The sequence below is a fragment of the Pyrus communis genome, chromosome 1 (genome assembly GCF_963583255.1).
Source record: "Pyrus communis chromosome 1, drPyrComm1.1, whole genome shotgun sequence".
NCBI classification, from domain to species: domain Eukaryota; kingdom Viridiplantae; phylum Streptophyta; class Magnoliopsida; order Rosales; family Rosaceae; genus Pyrus; species Pyrus communis.
Window position 1 is genome coordinate 39021581 of NC_084803.1, and position 19892 is coordinate 39041472.

General features: G+C 35.8%; 1 protein-coding gene across 2 annotated transcripts; it reads right to left on the reverse strand.

Moving 5' to 3' along the window:
- Positions 1–531: 531 nt before the first annotated feature.
- On the reverse strand, positions 532–5980 carry LOC137742477 (uncharacterized). Of its 2 annotated transcripts, none has more exons than XM_068482362.1 (6): positions 5832–5980; positions 5658–5750; positions 5066–5201; positions 2660–2797; positions 2439–2560; positions 532–833 (listed from the first exon to the last, which is right to left on the reverse strand). In XM_068482362.1, the coding sequence occupies exons 2-6, from the start codon at positions 5699–5701 to the stop codon at positions 674–676; spliced, it is 600 nt and encodes a 199-aa protein (XP_068338463.1). In that variant the 5' UTR covers positions 5702–5750; positions 5832–5980; the 3' UTR covers positions 532–673. The 2 variants fall into 2 exon arrangements, with proteins under 2 accessions (XP_068338463.1, XP_068338470.1); XM_068482369.1 differs by having other exon boundaries at positions 5870–5974.
- Positions 5981–19892: the final 13912 nt, after the last annotated feature.

Here is a 19892-nt window from a genome sequence, read left to right on the forward strand (position 1 = left end):
CCTAGACGTTAGACGGTTGACCACCATTCCGATTAATCTCTGAGCGTTTGAAAATTTAAAAAGTACGCCTAAACCTACTTAGATTATAGTACTAAGTGACACTCTCTTAGTATTTAGATTTACCAAAACTAAATTTTCAATTTCTTGACCCAAGCAACCAAAATATTCACATAAGTGCATGAAATTATACCATCGATTGAGATCTTACTCTTAAGGTCTCGTTTTCATTTTAAGGAAAATGAAAGGGGATTAAACATGAATGTTAATCAGTAATACGTAAAAGTTAAAAACAGTGCCCACAAACGAAGTGGCATGCCAAGGAAATAAGGCGAAAAAGAAAAAAGCGTAACAAGTACAATCCCAGAAAAACAACAAAACCTTGTCCTATTAAGTGGAGTCGGCTGTATGAATAAATAAGTATGTGGTATGGAAGACAATGGCTGTATTTCCCGTGTTTACTTTACAATGGTCATATTTATTCATCCAAAATAACAAAATTAATAGTACAAAACAAGCATATGGCAGTATGGCATAACCAGTTAGTGTATTATCACAATCTCAATGGAGTTTAATACGGTTACAACAGCGGGTACGACTTCAGAAGATTTACGATACATATAAACTGAAGCTTAAAAAAGATTTACATAACCCAATGAGTCCATTTTCTCAATTGCTAATGCACTTGACTCTCGTCTGGCTTTCTCTGGAAAAAAAGAGACCCTAATAAAACAGCAATACCTGTTAGTGCAATGGTGAACATAAGCCGCTTCCGTGAAAACTCGTTCGCCTGTCTTCTTGGAGGACCCTGCCTTCTTTCAGCTGCCCTATCATCCCTTTAGATGAAAATCCAAAAATTAATACCCACGACAGATGAACACAACAGGGGCAACACTTAACCAGTCACCGTAATTCTAAGATTAGACTGTCCCTAATGTCAACCAATGACTACATGTGCTAAAAAGGTTAGGCAGTTTCAAATAAGGTAAACAAAATAAATTCTTTCCCAGCTCATTCAAAGACGGTGAAACGTTGACAGTGCAGGATTACAAAAGCGGAGGTTTTCACAAGATCAACCAACCCGAAGAAATCTAATGAATCTGATGCACTCATAATCAGATTGTAACACCATGCTAACTAAAATGTAAATCAGCTTGTACTGCAAGCATGAGCTAGTAATCACAATATCTTGACACAATTTCACTTCTCTTGTTACTTTACCGCACTAACAACAAAAAGTTACAAATGAACCCCAAATTAAAAAGAAACAGACTTCTAAGACTGATGGGTTAGTGTGTGATAGAATAACTGGGGACACTTTTCATTACCTTTTTCTTTCCAAATAATTATTTACGCAGTTTTGGTATCTAGGATTCAATTGGATAACTCACTAGACTCAATGTATGTTGAAGTCAGGAAAGAAGGTCAACATCCAAATCTTATCCCTTATGAAGGTTAGAATATGGATTAGTCATGAAGGAAACTTAATTCCTTCTAATCCTACCATTTTGTGGGGATTGGAGGGAATTTTCCTTCATGACTACTCCATCCTTGGACAAAATTAAGAAATTGACCTTCAATTCTTACTTCAACATAGATCGAATCTAGTGGGTTATCTAGTTTAATCCAATCTTAGAAACAACCAAAAGTGGCAAAAAGGGATAAATTTGTAATATTACTATGAGTAACTATTACTGATACTAGCGTTGGAACGTAGAGGACCAACATATTCTTCCCAAACCAAGTGAAACTAGTGGGGGTAGGGGGGAGGGATATGAGATAGGCATGTCCAAGAATCTATAACTATACCTATAAAGCACAGGTAGTTGACCTTCAATAATAAGTTACAAGATGGCAAGTAAATTTGTTCTTAGGCCTTCTCACAAGATATTTCATTAAATTGCTCAATTACACACAACTATAATATCAAGGTTCTAAAAGACACTAGGTACTAGTTGGGCGGCAAGCTGGGGCCTAGCTGACTAGGAGGATTTAAGCATATTTATTATATATCGTACAAATAAGTGCTTGCTTATACTTAAAAAATACAGAATTGCATTGGGATAATAAATTGCAAAATAGAATGACATATATATTATAAAGTATTAGAACATAATAAAAACATGGGGAACAAGCATATAATGTGTGTTCATCTAAGTATTCAACAAGTCTCTTACAATTTATTGAAAAAAATAAAATGCAAAATGAAAGTATCTATTTTCCAAGTGAAAGTCATGATCTAGGCAGGTTTGGGCGGGCGCCTAAGCAAGTATAGGCACCATTTCTTAATGTTCAAACACCTATGGATTAATTGGGGCGGTGACCAACAGTCTAGTGCCTAGGCGTGGCCTATAAGGCGCTAGGTGGGGATTTTTAGAATAGTGTATAATACTATAACATACGATTTAATATATGGAAAATGCTAAATGATAGTAACCAACCTGGAAGGACCGGCGGTATTATCTGAGATACCATTACACCTACTTTCATGATTATAGTGTTCACGCAGTCTGATGTATCTGTTACAAAGATGACAAAGTTCTGTTCGATTCCCGCATACTTCCTACAATTACAAAGAAGCACTGAGATAACAGTAACACTGATTTGGTGCTGATGTATATTATCCAATGTCATCAAATTTACAATTTTGTTCAGTGTTTACCTGATGCTCAGCAAGATCAATTGCAGGCAATGGGAACTCACAGAAGTCACATGTGACAATTCTCTGAGGGCAGTTTTCACCTTTGTGGGTAGCTAATATTTCACGTTCCATTGTCTCACTACAAAGTGAACAGGCTACCTGCAATAATACATGACAATTCGGATGCAAACTATTTACAGTTAAATGGTATATCTACCCAATTTAATATAATAACCAAACAAAATGCATTGTTAAGTAAATAAAAAAAATAAGACAAAAAATGGGCACGTGCAGAAAGGTGTGCTCAGGCTACAATATAGATGGAAAAGCTTTCACTCTATTAAAATGAACAAGCAAGAGGCATAATTAATGATTTGTATGCTTCCCGAATAATATGAACCTTTCGTTTCAATTTGACTGCTAAGTAAACTGACAAGGAGCTTGATACAGAATGCAAAAGTAACATTTAGGATCATAGACATGTTTTAATCATAATATATCATACATCGCATATTAAAAAGCTACTTGAGACACTTAGTGCCCCTACAAGGAGTTAATAATTAATGACTGAGTAGTAAATAATTTCCAACATTGTACTACCAATAGGGTATCCATAATGACTGAGTAGTAAATAAGGAGATAGGCAACTACAGAGGTGGAAGAAAAATGAGGAGGGAGAAGCCAATTTGGATTTTGCAATGGCATATGAACTCTTTCTAGCCAATACCTTCTTTAAAAAGAGTGAAGAGCATATGATTACTTTCAAAAGTGGGTCATCAAAAACACAAATAGATTTCTTCTAATGAGGAAGGCAGGCTGTATAACTTGTAAGGATTGCAAAGTTATACCAGTGGAGAGCTTGGCTAACCAACGTCGATTGTTGGTAATGGATGCGCATATCAAAAGAGATAAAAGGAAGAACACGACCTTCATCCTTCATGTGTCTAGATGGTGGAATCTAAAAGGACCAAAAAAAAAAAAAAAAAAAAAAAAAAACTTTCAAAGAGAAAGTACACGCCCAATGCATTTGGGATACATAGGGGAAAGCTAGCCAAATGTGGGATTCCATGGCAATTTGTATCCGAAAAGTTGCAGAAGGGGTATTAAAAAAAGTCCAAGGGTTTTGCTCCACATCAAAAGGAATCTTGGTGGTGGAAAGTGGAGGTACATGAGAAGGTTAAGGATAAGAAGTACAAGGATAGAACCGAACCGATGAAATAGCGAAGAAGGAAGCAAAGAAAACCATGAGAGAAGCAAAGCTAGCTGCTTTTGACATGTATAAGTGATTAGATAATAAAGAAGGAGAGTTGGATATCTATAGAATGGAAATATTCCAGCTACGGAGAATGCCAGTTGACAGATGTAGAGCTTATTTCATAATCTTTTCAATGAAGGACACGACATGAGTACTTCTTTGGTGAGTTGAGTAACTCTGAACAGTTTAGAAATTACTCCGTCTACCATTGAATCAAGAAAAAGGAAGTGGTTGTGCCTTTGAAAAAGATGAAGTATAGAAAAGCAATGGGTCTCAACAATATACTGATTGAAGTGTTGAAGGTCTTTAGAAAGACGGGTATAGCACGACTCACAAACCTTTTCCATAAGATTTTAAAAAACGAAGAAGATGCCGATTTAGTGGCGTTGGTGCCTCTCTACAAGAATAAGGGTGATATACAAAATTGCATGAACGATAGGGGTATTAAGTTAATGAGTCATAATATAAGTCAACTTGACAAAGCCCTGAACTGAATGAGGCAGACAAAATGGATTCTCTTTTAACTATCCCAGTTGGAAGAGACATTGTTTATAAGATACTTACCATGTTCACACGTACAGGCTACAAGCATCAAAGTTCTACACAAAAGTGGCTATCAACTTATTGTATTAAAAAAACTCAATCAATCTTAGTGTCAAGACAAGAATAACAGTCGGCTGTACATGGATTCTCATATGCCTCCAATTATCATCTAGAGAAGGCATCTCTGTATGCTCAAATACTTTTAGAATAAACTAAAGACCAGATTACATATGTTAACATGGCGGCCTAGGACTTGGAGAATTTAGGTTTATGAAAGTTACCATGGTGGAGTGACATCTGAAGGGTTTAATTTAAATGAAAAAAATTAGGCAAATCAGGTAAAAATTTCTTATAGAAGTGTTCAGCAAACAAGTAACTAATACAATTGATAAGATAACAGAAAAGCTAATGAGATCCTTCACTCCCAGAGCATGAGAACAGTCAACCCAAATTCAAATATTGTAATCTAACGTCTGACATTTAATACTCCGTAAAAACTGGAAAAGTTTATGCCAAACAAAAGCAGGGCAATCGTAGGTTTTAACTTAAAACTAACAGGAGAAACTGCCTTTTGTTTAAAGTTTGATGAACTGCACTAGGAAGAAAAGCAAATATGGAAACACACATACCGGAGCATGGGTGTTCGAGTAATGTTCCTCAGCATATTTTTTTGGAACCATATCACCACAGACTTTACATTTTTCTAGATTGCGGAAGCAATGAACAGAGTGCAAGTCAATATTTGATGAGGGGATAGCTCTGTCACTGGAAACAAAAACAAAAATATGTCCATTAGGAGAGTACAGTTAGTGTCATGAAGCATCTGGATGTTTACAAACCATTAAGCAAAGTAAACAACTTTGAGGCATAGAACATATAAGGAGTGTGTTCGTTCTTGTAAAATCGAACACACAGTAACGCATTCAAGAGATTGTAGAGGGAAAGCAAGCTGGATTGCCTCAATGCCTAAATGATCTCAGCTCAAGGTAAGAAAACACCCAACTATGTCAATTTTTAACAACTTCGGCATCAATCAATTGGGTATCTCAGAAAGTTCAGACCAACTGCTAAATAATTAAAAAACACAAGAACCCACTTCATAATTATGTTAAAATCATGGTTTTCTCTAATTGGAGTCCCCCAGATTTCTCAAATCATGCATAAACATAGTACCAGAATTACAAAATTCAAAGACAGAAACTCCCAAAAAAGATTAATTACCAGTGATTGCATATTGTGGTTGCTTCTCCAGATGCAACAGCCATATCGATTCAGAAAATTAAGCCTTATATCTTGAAAAACGAAACCAGATATCTGCAGGAAGCAAATTAGGCAACAAATCACATGAAATTATTGGGGGGAGAAAAGAAGGAGAATTTGTTGGATGAAAATTACCGAAAGCAAAAAGAGCTTCTGGGTTTCGGCAGACTTACAATTATTGTTAATTTTTTGATCAAACGAAAGGGAAGGAGCAGAAGAGTAATATATGAGGCAAAAGTCTAAGTCTAACAAGCCGGTTTCACTATTTTTTGTTTGAAGGAAAATAAATAATGAACTTTTGCAACCTAATAAAACAGAATGAGTATTGACTATGGGGATTTGAGAGAGGGCTCAGCTGGCTGGACATCGTCGGTATCGAACCGGGTTGGGCCTTCTGGCATGGGTTTACTCCGTTTGAAGCCTACTGGGCCGCCGAGACTTTGAGATCATATAAAATAGAAATATTTCTACACTAGCGGATCTGATTTTAATTTTTCAATACTACGAGATATTTACACTTAACAAATAGAAAGAATAAATTGGTATCGAACTCTTAAATCAAGAAATTTGAATATAAAAACTCTCAATTACAAGTGACGAAATGAGTGGCACGACACTAATGCAGCCATCAATCACTTTCTTTGCAGGATACTAATGCGATCGTGCAAAATGTATGTATGATGAAATAATCTTTGGAAAATCAACTAATTACGAAAATCACAACGCATGAAAAATATGAATTTCCCCTTAAAAACACATGCTACTCCCGACTGTCTTAAAACCCTCACTCAGCTGCTAAAATATCGCATGCAAATATATTATAGCAAATGCAAAGTGCACTATATATATTCAATGCAAGAGACAAACACTAAGGTAAAATACAACAATATATATAATAATGAAACAAAACTTGAATATGCAGCATAAGAGAAAAACGAAGAGTGAAGGTTTGATACAGACAAGCTAAGGTCTGATACAGACTTGTGGAAAACTAGAGCATGCAGCAGATGGTCTTTGAATGGACAATGAAGGAAACATGATTTCCTTTTCTTCCTAATGCATGGTTGTCGACTAACATGTAACATCATAAGGAAGCTGTAAAAATCTCTTTTTAGCAGTGCATGCATACGACGGCAAATGAAAAGTAGAATGTGTAATTCCAATGCACGCGGCAACGGCAGCAAAAACCCTACTCTAATGCATCTATATATGTTGCAGTAGAAGATTTCAGAATGACTAAAAAATTTACAAGATTAAGATGAAATACGAATAGAAAATTATCACCACGTTTTTCTCAGCATGCGAGAGGCACCAAATGAGCTTCAAGTTTAATCAGATAAAACCTAATTAGCTAACAATATCTACTAAGTGGCCATGACAACTAAATAGGTTGTTATTTAAGTCCAAACTCAATAACCATAACAACCTATTAAAGACTAATTTGTAAGCCCAAAACCCAAACAGGCCAGTGAAAACAATTAATTCAAATCGGCATAAACCTAGCCGATATGGATATGCATGCCAAATTTATCTAGGTGGATGTCTCCGAAATGCTTGTTATTTTTGTGATCGAAAGCACGAGAGAAACGCTTAGATTAGAATAATTATAATTGGTTATGTACCAATCAGTACTACATGAATATACACAAACAATAAATGAAGGAAAACGTGAGAAGGTAAAAATAACCTATCAACCATTTAGTACTATGGTCCAGTGCTATTCTTATTCACATGTAAGTGAGAGGTCTTAGGTTCGATTCTCGTCAAAAGCGAATTTGAACTACAATTGCCAGCCAATTGTGAGGTTTATGGCTAGTTTGGTATTGATGTGCTTTTTAAAAAAAAAAAAAAAAAAAAAAAAAAAAAAAAAAAAAAAAAAAAAAAAAAAAAAACTGCTTCTACTGTGCTATGAAAATAAGTGAAAGATCTTAGGTTCGATTCTTGCCAAAAGCGAATTTGAACCACAATTGACAACTAATTGTGAGGTTTAGGGTTAGTTTGGTATTGTTGTGTTTTAAAAAAAAAAACTGATTCTGATGTGCTGTGAAAGCAGCTATAAAATTAAGCAGTTCACTGTTTGGTAAAGTTTTTGTAAAAGTGTTTTTTTTTAAAAAAGAAACCAATGTCTAAATGTTTGGTAAACCTTTATACCAAAGTGCTGTGAATATGTTAAATGACTAAAAATGATATAATAAAAAAGAGTATGATGATATAATAATAATTTATTTTATTTTTAATTATAATTATAATTTATATATTTACTTTTTTTTATTTACAATTTATTAAAAAGAGTATAGAGTATAGGGTGTGATTAATTTATATATTTATTAGTCATTTATGGCCCATTTCCCCTTTTAGACCGTGATACTCTTTCTTTATCATTCCAAATTTTTTTTTAGCTTTCTCACTAAGCTAAGAACTAACTGCCTAACTACCTTATAACAGACTATGTAATCTCTTGACAAGTGTCATTCATTTCTGCCATAAATTTATCTATCACTCGGATGTTGGTTTTCTTCACTTCACTACTCTTATATAAATAAAGGCACTACGTAGGTGGGAATAACGTATACATTCTTCTACACAATTCTACAAACACATCTCTTTCTATTCTCTCTCTTTACCACCGGCCCGCTTCCCCTTGTCAGATAAAATAGGCTACAACAAAAATAGCAATTTTGGATTTCAATTATATATATATATATATATATATATATATATATATATTGTTTTTTTTTTCTTTCAACTCTACGTTTTTGTTTTGTAGCAATCCTAGAATTGTGTTTTGTGCATGTTCAGTTACATGGTGAGATCAAATCCTTGAACATATACTTTGAATTTCAGAGGAGTTTGCTCTTAGTTGGTTAAGTTTGTTTCAATTGTAATAATCACTCATATTTTTCGTTTGCTTCTTTTAATTACCTTCTATATCCTCCTTTTTCCTTATAGGTTGAAGCTTTTTCGACGTCCTTTCATGTTCTTTGATAAGCATAAGTTAGATTTGACATAAAAAGACAAATATAGGTTGGAGATCCTGATCGACAGATGAAAAAGTAGTGGTACGTCTAGTTTGATGCTGACTAATTAATCCCCATCCATCGTCCATCAAAAGTTACTTTTAATGTCTTTGATAAGTTCATATATAGAAGCAAGAAATCATTCTTTTCGATCCATCCATTTTGAGGCCATTCTAACAGTATGCTTCTGCAAGATAGAGAGATGCATGTTTAAGGGAATAATTGGAATTGGATTTCTCTACACGGGAACACGTCTTTGTTCTAGATTTTGATTGATTGGTTCCAACTTCTGGCATTTCAAAAATCATTTCAGCATTTTTTTGGAAGAACTTTTTCATATGTCAGACATATTCTTAGGGTTTTATATGAATCTTGTAATGATTAATTACCATGATCAAGAATGCGTTGCATACTAGTGAGCCTCACTTATTAAAGCTCAACGCGACGCCTTAGGCTTCTTGAAGAAATTTTTTATCGGGGCCATGTTGACAATAGATTCAATAAAGAAAATTCTTTATAGATAATTATATTTGCCAATTAGTTATTATTATATTTATAATGAGTCGATAAGAGATACTGACAGCTCCTTTATCGTTATGTCATTAAGTAAAATGTAGACCATACATGTGCACATGCATATGTTACACGCTTGGTCATTTTAAGTGGTAGAAAATAGCCATTATTCTTGGCACTTATGGATAAGTCGTATATATAATGTGTTAAATATGTAGATAATATCGTTTGTAAAAAAAATGTGTTGAATGTGGTTGGCCAAAAAAAGAACGTTGACTGTGTTGATTATTTGGTAGGCCTGAAAGTGCATGTGGGTCAATGTAAATAGTTGTTGCTACCCACTTTGGAACTTGTTTCCTCATGTGAGGGACACATTTCAGATTTGGAAGAGGGATCAAAGTCACTCAGGTGCTTTGGCAACATCAACAAAGTGATCTGAAGTGAAGTCTTGGCAACTTTCCTGTTTCGGTAACCTTGTAGAAAAAAAACGTAGTCTTTCATACCACTTCCGATTTCCCACGTTGTCTGTTCTGACTTCTGACCCGCACAGTACACACCCTAAACCCTAATATATATAAGGGTGATGAGAGAACAGTGCTACTGCTAATGCTACTATCGTGAGGCACTGAGGCGCCGAGTATTTGTTTGGGTGGTAATCGATCTTAAATTCTGAATCATACTTTGATTTAAGTATTTGTTTAGGTCAGACTTTATATACAGTTTAGCTTCAGGGTTAGACTTTTGAATGTCTTATGACTCCTATCCCTAGTTGCACCTTAGTTCAGAGGTTAGAATTATAGCCACAGTTTCAATTGTTGGCACTAGTACAAAATCTGTTTTGCGTGACGGAAACTTGCCCGACGAAGCAAATTTTGTCGCGCAAAGTTTGTTTGCGCGACGGAGGCAACAAAGCGTCACGCAAAACTTCTTTGCGTGACGAAACTTTGCGTGACGTTATACTTCGTCACGCAAAACTGATTTGCGTGACAAATAGGATCAAACGTCACGCAAAACTGTTTTGCGCGACGAAGGTATTTCTTCGTCGCGCAAAACAGTTTTGCGCGACGTTATGCTTCATCGCGCAAAGTTGTACGCAACGTACATAGACCTTTGTCACGCGTTGTTGGGAAAAAAGCGGTAACTATCCTTGGTTTGGCGCCAAAATCTTGCGGGACGTACAATTGTGTCGCGCAAACTACCTTTGCGTGACGAATCTATTATTCGTCGCGCAAAACTATTTTGCGTGACGTCACGTTCGTCGCGCAAAGTGGACGACTTTTACACCTGTAAACCTGTTTCAAACCTTGTAGCTAGCTTATTGCATACATTACAGAGGCACTGGTGCTAATTTTGTTTGGATTTCATCCATGTGCGAATGCATACAAACATTTCCTTTCACTGCTTTAATGGGTATGGGTGTGAAAGTATTATTTTCTTCTCAAAGTATTATTGTAATAAGTTTCTGATTTCATCCTCTTGCAGGAATCATTCCATAGATTGTTGCACAAGCAAGATGGAACGAGAGCTGAGTGGGAATATCCCTTTGCTGTAGCTGGCATCAATATTTCCTTTGTCTTGGCACAAACGTTGGATCTTCAATCAGGTACTGAAATTTTCAAGGCCACTTTCCCACCATAATTCCTATTATCAAGCAAATTAATACCTTCTGAAGCTAATAAGATACAATCTGAAATATTCCTGTCTTTGAGAAAAGCAAACTGGTTTGGCATAATAATTCGGGCAGCAATAGGAGCAAGACGACTAGCAAGTATCTTGGTAATAATTTTAAAAGAAAAATTAGCCAAAGCAATTGGATGGAACTGTGAGATAATATTAGCCTCTGGTGATTTCGAAATGAAAGCCACAAAATTAGAATTGAAATCAGGGAAAATATAACTAGACAGAAAAAATATGAGTGAACTGCTCTCACAACATCAACACCAACAAAATCCCAAGCGGCACGAAAAAAATGCCCACCAAAACCATCCCAACCAGGAGCACTATTAGGATCCATAGAAAATGCTATGGAACGAACTTCATCAAAGGTAAGGACAGCTAGTAATGAATTATTTTCATATGAGAGGATGGAAAATCTTGTACTGTCAGATAACTAATCGATGAAAAAGCATCACCTTAGCATGTTCATCTTAAGAGTTGTTTTATTCCTCCACCAAATTTTGAATTTTGATGCTGTGTTTATAATTTTTAGGTGTTTAATTTGATTTCATGTTCATCAAATGTTTGCTTACCAAGTTTAAAGGATGTCAATTCATTGAAGTAGGCAATCTCAATTTTAAAGGTATAATGTATTGCCCTACATTCTAGTGGATTTGTCCACGTTTTGGGTTGTTCCAGGTTCTCCATTACTCAAGAATTTAGAACCATAATGAATTGCCCTGCATATCTTGTCTCTGGCCTAAGGAAACAAGTACAAGTAAATTGTCATATGAAGCAATTTTGGGAAGCACTGATAACGCGAAAATCAACATGGGAAAATGATACATAAGGCATATATTAACACGGGAAAATGATACATAAAGCATATATTAACACTTGAAATTTTGCAAAATATGTATTATAACCATCACTCAAGAAATAGACAAACTTTTGGTCGATATACTTATGATTTCAGCTTGTATTAACCAGTCCCTGATTTTTTACTTGAGTTCTATCTGGTCAAAACAACTATACCGTCTAAAAAATTAGATAACATTTGTAGAAACATTTCAATTGACATATGAGAACTGTAATTTAAGTATACAAATTCCACTATAAATGAACCAAATAACCATTTTATCCTACACAATATTCAGCTTATCTTCTTGGCAGTCGAAAAGTCTGAGTTATATGCTTTGCTATCTAGCCTACTCACCATGAACATACAACACAGTCCATACCCCCTTCAGCTGAACCCCACACGTGCGCGCGCACCCGCATACAAATACTTCAATTAGCATCTAATAATTGTAATTTTGCATTGTCCAACTTCGTTAATCATTCAGAAGCAAACAATTTCCATGACAAAGAAAGCAGAACGACGCACTGATCATATACAATATTTACCCCTTTTCTTGGCCATCTGAAATTAGTAATGATTATGTAGTCTACCCAACTAAAATCTAGCTCCCCCACCACACACACACAATAAATTTTCATCTCTCTTCTTCTCCATTTCCTCTCTCTTCCTCGATCTATCCCTATTCAATAAGCGATTTGATTTTGTATATGTAACTTTGAATTGAGAATTCAAATTAAAATAACTAAATTTTTTTTGTACAGGATTTTTGTATACGAGTATCATTGAAGAACGAAATTGAAGGTATTTTCTTTGTTAAAATAAACTTTATTAATTTTTGTACATCATGTACAAAATTGTTTTGTGTTGTACGAAGTTAATACTACTTAACTTTGTATACTTTTTTCAAGACAAACTTAGTTTCCCGTTTGAGAATTAGTTGGATTTCATGCATGGATGCGAAAGCATGACTGTGGTCCAATTAATTCTTGAATTGTCCCATTTTTTGGACAGTTTGGGAATGCATAGTTATGTGTTGTAGTTTGTGGTTCATGGATTAGGTTTTGATAGTGGAAATTTTGGTAACATTTTCTGATGTTCTTCGAGTACACGGTAGATATTATGTATCTATGACGTTCACTTGAAGAACTGTAAGGAAATGCTGCCGAAATTTGCACGCGTCGAAATTTCATCCATTGGAATCATAAATTACGGCACATAATTATGCATTCCTGAATGGGATAGGGCCCTTACCGAAGGAATAAGGTGACAAGACAATAGTTGAAGTTGTTGTAATTCTTGTTCTTTTATTAGGATTGCAGACAAAATGGACAAACAGTGGATACAGAATCATAATAGATGTGCTGTTGAGTACTTGGATGGAATAGAAGAGTTCGTTGATTTCGCAACTAGACACAACGTAGGTTCAACTCATATCCGATGTCCGTGTAGGAGGTGTAACAACTCAATGAGGGAGACATTCGAAAATGTTCGATTTCATTTAATAAGAAATGGGATGATGGAGACCTATACTACTTGGTATCATCATGGAGAACGATTAGACCAAGCTTCGTCTTCATACATGACACGAGTGGAGACTGTTGAATCTAATGTGGATCCTAATGAACAAGTTATGGATATTCTAAATGACGTTTATCCATACACCTCGACCACCACCAATGAGGAAGGGGGAGATGACGGTCATCCAACTATGGACAGTGAGGCATTCAAAAACTATGAAAAACTATTGAAAAATGCCAAGCAAGAATTATATCCGGGTTGCGAGAACTTTTCGGTGCTCACGGCAATTGTGGAGTTGATGCATGGCAAGATGAAGTTTCGTTTGTCAAACAAGTGTTTTGATTACTTTTTGGGAGTTATCAAGAGGATGCTTCCAAAGGACAATTGTTTACCTGAAGATCATAAAAGTGCCCAAAAAGTGTTGAAGGGTCTTGGATTGGGGTATGAAAAAATTCACGCATGTGTAAATAATTGTATATTGTTCTATAAGGAGAACATACAGTTGGATAAATGCCCTGTATGCAATGAGCCGAGGTTTAAAATGACATCACAGAATAGAAAGACGAAGATTCCACAAAAAGTAATGCGTTATCTTCCATTAAAGCCTAGGTTGCAGCGATTGTACATGTCGATGCATACTGCAACCGATATGAGATGGCATAAAGAAAGACGGGTAAATGACGATGTGATGAGGCATCCTGCAGATGGAGAGGCATGGAAAGAATTCGATCGGATGTACCCTGATTTTGCAGCTGACCCGCGAAACATAAGATTGGGACTTGCCACCGACGGATTTAATCCGTTCGGGGTTCTAAACCAAATCCACAGCACTTGGCCGGTCGTTATGTTTCCTTATAATCTGCCACCTTGGAAGTGCATGAAAAAAGAATACATGATGTTGACTCTATTAATTACCGAAGATCCAAGAAATTCCATTGATGTTTATTTGCGACCATTGGTTGATGAGCTAAAAGATTTATGGGAAAACGGTGTTCGTACATACGATAAGTCTACTGGGCAGATGTTCACCATGCGAGCAGCAGTGATGTGGACAGTAAATGATTTTCCAGCGTATGCAATGGTTTCAGGGTGGATGACTAAGGGTTATTTGGCATGTCCAATATGCAAGGAGAATGTAACATCGTCTTGGCATGCGAGAAAAGTTTGTTATCTTGGTCATCGTAGATGGCTCTCTTGGGACAACGAGTGGCGTCAGAATGATAAAGCCTTCCACGGCACAAAAGAGACTCAGCCAAGACCAAGAGAATGGTCCGGAGATGAGATTTTGGATCAGTTAAACCATTTGGAATTTGGTCATTTTGGCAAAGGGGTCAGTAAGCCTAGACCAACTACACATCTAAACTGGACACACAAGAGTATGTTATTTGAGCTCCCGTACTGGTCAAAGTTAAAATTGAGACACAACCTCGATGTTATGCATATTGAGAAAAATGTGTTTGATACTTTGGTCGGGACAATTCTAGACATTGAAGGAAAAACGAAGGACACGGTCCAAGCTCGCCTTGATTTGGAACGAATGGGCATTAGGTCATCCTTGTGGATGAAGAAAGTTGGTGGTACATTGAAGAAAGGCCATCCTTTTTTTACAGTTAAGCCGAATGGGAAGAAAGAGTTTTTCAACTTTATTTCTTCTGTAAAGTTTCCAGATGGGTATGCTTCCAATATCTCGCGTTGCGTGAACGTAAGTGGGTGTAAATTTTCAAACATGAAGAGTCATGACTGTCATGTGATACTCCAACGCCTTCTACCGGTTGGTATTCGACACTTATTGCCTCTTGATGTGGTGAAACCAATAGTGTTGTTGTCGAGATTTTTTTCACAGTTAACTGCAAGGTGTTTGCGGAAGTCGGATATTAAACAATTGCAAGACGACATTGTGAACGTCTTATGCAAGTTCGAACAGATATTTCCTCCAGCTTTCTTTACAAGTATGATTCACGTGATGATTCACTTGCCAGATGAGGCATTGCTTGCCGGACCAGTCAATTGTCGATGGATGTATCCAATAGAAAGGTACTTAATTAAGCATCTATATATATATATATATAACAGATTCATGATCAATGAACACTTTGAATAATTTGTATCTACCCTTTTATTTGTGCAGATATCTTGGTGAGTTGAAAAAGTGTGTTCGAAATAGGGCAAAGCCCGAAGGATCACTTGTGGAAGCATGGGTCGCATATGAGTCACTTACTTTTTGTGCAATGTATCTTCAAGATGTTGAGACAGCTTTCAATCGTCCTCAACGCAATAATGACGGTGGTGTCAGAAAAGAGAAATTGTCTGTTTTTGCCCAAATTGCGCGACCATTTGGCAATTCTGTAAAAGGCGAATCGTTTACTAAAAATGACATGGAGGTAGCACATTGGTTTATACTCAACAATTGTGACGAGGTTTTGCCATACCTTGAACAACATGAACAGTTGATGAAGCGAGAACATCCTTCGCATTTATATGCCAAGAAGCACCGTGAATTATTTCCTTCGTGGTTTCACGAACATGTAAGTTGTATATGTTTTGAATTGAGCATATTTTCTAAATTGTTCATGCCCGTCTTTAAATTTGGTTACACTAATAGGTTAACTTTTTGTATATGTTATATTAGATGAACAAATTGAAGGAATTGAATTCACCCTCTTACGATGAAGAATTATATAACTTGGCGAGAGGACCGCTTCACGTTGAATTGTTCTCAGGTTGTCATGTCAATGGGATCAAGTTCTTAGGGGCAACACGTGATGACAAGTTGTCTACTCAAAATAGTGGTGTCCACGTCCCGGGTGCTGGCGATAGTGAAGACATTGATTTTTATGGCAAACTAACTAGTGTAGTACAATTGCTTTACAAAGACAGGTGTCAAGTGATATTGTTTAAGTGTGTTTGGTTTGATACAAACCCACATAACCGAACGAGTGTTAGGCGAGATCATGGTTTACTATCAGTAAACACTACCAGATGTTGGTACGATGAAGACCCATACATTTTGGCAACTATGGCGAAACAAATATTCTATCTAGACGACCCTAAAGCCGGCAATGGTTGGAAAGTTGTTCAGAAGATTGATCGAAGAGGGTTATATGATATTCCAGAACTAGATCATGATGACAACGACGACAACGTCGCTGACCAACAGTTTTCATCTTTGATAGAATTTGGTGAAGAAACACTCCGGGATACTAATGTTGTCCAAGAACCATTTGAAGTAGCTGGAGTTCCCGAATTTGAAATATCAATTGACCTTGGTGATTTGCCACGATACAATGCACCGGAAGAGGCAAACGAAGATGAGGACGAATGGAAATCCGAAAATGATAGTAGTGAGGATAGCGAGAGTTATTATTGTAGTTCGGATGAGGATTAATATCTAATTGTAAAGGAAAAACCAGGAGGTTAAGGAGAGGCAAAGTCAAACTAAAAAAGGCACGGGAAGAATCTGCTCCCCTCAAATTCTTCTTCTTTATATAGAAATTATATGCGTTGTAGTTTTCTTAGATGTGATGGTTCACATTAAGTAATTGGTTCATTGGTTTCTTCTGTTTGCAGATAAAGTTTTCGGTCCTACTTCCTTAACAGAAGCAGTATACGAGCAAGGAGTGAAAGATGTCGCCTTGTCTTCTTCGATTGTCTGTATGATACAGAGATTGTAAGAAACATATATTTATGAGCTATGCTTATAGATAAAGTCGGAGGTCCATATTTGAAAAGTTTCATTTGGAATTTTTATTTTGCTATTTCATTCCGCATCTCTAACACTTGGTATTTTAGGTACAATGTAGCGATCAAGTGTGCAACTATTACTCCAGGTATACACTACTGAACAATTATACATGCATTTGTTTTCTAACTCTAGATCATGTATTAATATTTTCAGTCATCACCGAGACATTGACAAAATTCATGATATTGTTGTTATAATTGACAAATGAAGCTCGTATGGAGTTTAACTTGAAGAGTATGTGGAGGAGTCCCAATGGGACTATTAGGAATATTTTGAATGGTTAGTGAACTATCAACATGGTGTTGTGTTGACAGAGATTGTTATAGTGAAGATTGTTGCTTTGACAGAGATTGCAAGTATAACATGGTGTTGTGTTGGATTAAGGATAACCTGAATACAAGACAACTATATAATATGATTCAAAATAATGAAATGTTGCACTCAACTGCCACCACATAAATTCAAATCTAAACTTCTGTTGTAAAATAAAAGGCTAATGTAAATGGACACAGACAGAAGAAACCTATAATGTAGAATTGGTTCCACTTCTTAAATTTTAGTTCCATGAAGAAGTTAGGAAGGCAGCTGTTTCAGGTAGTATTAATTGTTAATACTCAAATGTTTTTATTTTCTCCTTCCTCTACAAATTTTGTTGGAGATTACTCCATTTTTAAATAAAGAGATATCTACTCTTTTTTTTCTAGCAATGCCGCAGCTACTGCGTTCTGCAAAGTTAGCTATAGAGAAAGGCCAAGCTCAAGGTCGTAATGAAACATATATAAAGCAATTGTCTGACTACATTGTTCCAGCTCTTGTGGAAGCATTACATAAGGTTGTTCATTGTTTTTCACTTAAGCCTCCATTATCTAGGTGTAATGATTTAAATATTCTCTGAAGTATGAGATTGCAATTTGTGTGCAGGAACCTGATACCGAAATCTGTGCAAATATATTGGATGCATTAAATGAATGCTTATAGGTTTGTCATTTTTCTTTAAGAAATTGTCATTGTGGCCCTGTTTGTTTTACTTTTTGCACTTACTCCGCACCAAATGACGAATTCAGTAGTGCTGGAATTGCTATATGTTTCCCTGCAAGGAAGTTGTCAATACACTCATGATTAGAAATGTTAATTAGATACTGGATACTAGTCACGTTCCATGCTTTGCCATTTCTATTTTAGTTTCTTTTCTTTGCAGAATAAAAAAATTCGTTTGATTTGCAAGAACTTTTATAATTAAATATTTGCCTTGAGTTTGGGCATGAACTTGGAAATGCTAGCCTTTCTTTCGGTTCCAATTTTAGGATTTTAGTTGTTTATATTTGCTTGATCACTCCCTAGAAATCTTCACCCTGTGGAAGAAGAATGTTAATTTTTTTGTCAGCCATTATGTTTGAGCTAATTTGTTTGTCTTCTGAATTATATTATTCATTTTGGGTCCTAAACACAGGCCAAGGATAAAACACCTGAAGAGAGAAGGATTGCAATATGCATCTTTGATGAAGTTGCAGAGCAGTGTCGTGAAGCAGCTGTAAAGTAAGTTTTTCTAAATAGAACCTCAGGTTTTACTTTAAGTAATTCTTGTCATTCTATACTCATTGGTTCTGATTTGGTTGGATCAGATATTATGACACATTTCTTCCTTTTCTGTTGGAGGCTTGCAATGACGAAAACCCTGATGTTCGACAGGTCTGATCTCAACGAACTGTTTCAATATGTATCAGGTTGCTTTTCCTCATTAGCGTTAAGTGGTTTTTGTTTTACTTTTGTTTTTCAGGCAGCTGTATATGGACTTGGTGTTTGTTCAGAGTTTGGGACATTTAATCAGCAACGTTGTGCTGCTGCATTTGAAACTGCAAGCAATGATCAGCATTTGAGACTCAGATTGTTTGTTTCCTTAAATGTTGTGCTGCTGCATTCTTTAAATGTTGTGTTGGACAAAAACAAACCTTGCAAATTGCAATGTATATTTTTTTCCTTAATTAAAAGTTTGAAGTCTATACTCTCTCTCTCTATAAATATATTAGAGAAACCAAAAGCAGAGCTGAAAAAGCAGAGAGTCACAAAACAAAGATAAATTTTGATTCCCGTTTCAATCAACGACCACAAGTTCCTTTTTGGATTTTGGAAGAATTGAAAAGAAAATCAAAGGGGATAGGTTTGGATTTTGGATGTTATTTGGTTTTTTAAAATATAACTTTGCGCGACGTACCAGCTAATGTGTCAAAACAATAGATTCACTAACACTTTTGGAATTTATTTATACTTTCATTAAGTATAACATAAGATTTTGTGGTATCCACTAGCGTTAATATTTTAAATTGACGATCGAATTAGTTCATTGTATTCATATATTGAGTGAGAAAGAAGCTTGGGTCAGTTGGATTTCGACATTTGATTTATTCATGTTTTTTGTTGCTTGCAATGTTCTCTCAATGTTTGTTCTGAGATTCTATGTTCGTATTTTTCATAAGAACTGACATTGGTTTGCCATATAATGTTTCAAGAACTTATACAACAACTAATCACCTTGCTTAGCTCTCACGAGACATACTTAACAGGTTAACAAACACTAACCTATAAACTGATCTGCTGAGCGGGACCATTAACCTCTGTTTATATCCCCGCCACTCATCTTTTGGCACTTATCAATAGCAAAATCTAGAATTGCAGAAACCCCAATTTTAATGAATATTATTTTTAGTTGATAATTAAAATTAATTGATGATTAATCTATTCCATTGTGCCTTATTTTATCGCCAAATACTTTGAATATTCATTAGCAAAAGATAGAGGGTTCACTATTTAATGAATACAATTTTGATCGTGGATTGCATTTCTTGAGTTATAAATGTGGTCAATCCATTATTTACTAGCTGAATAATCAT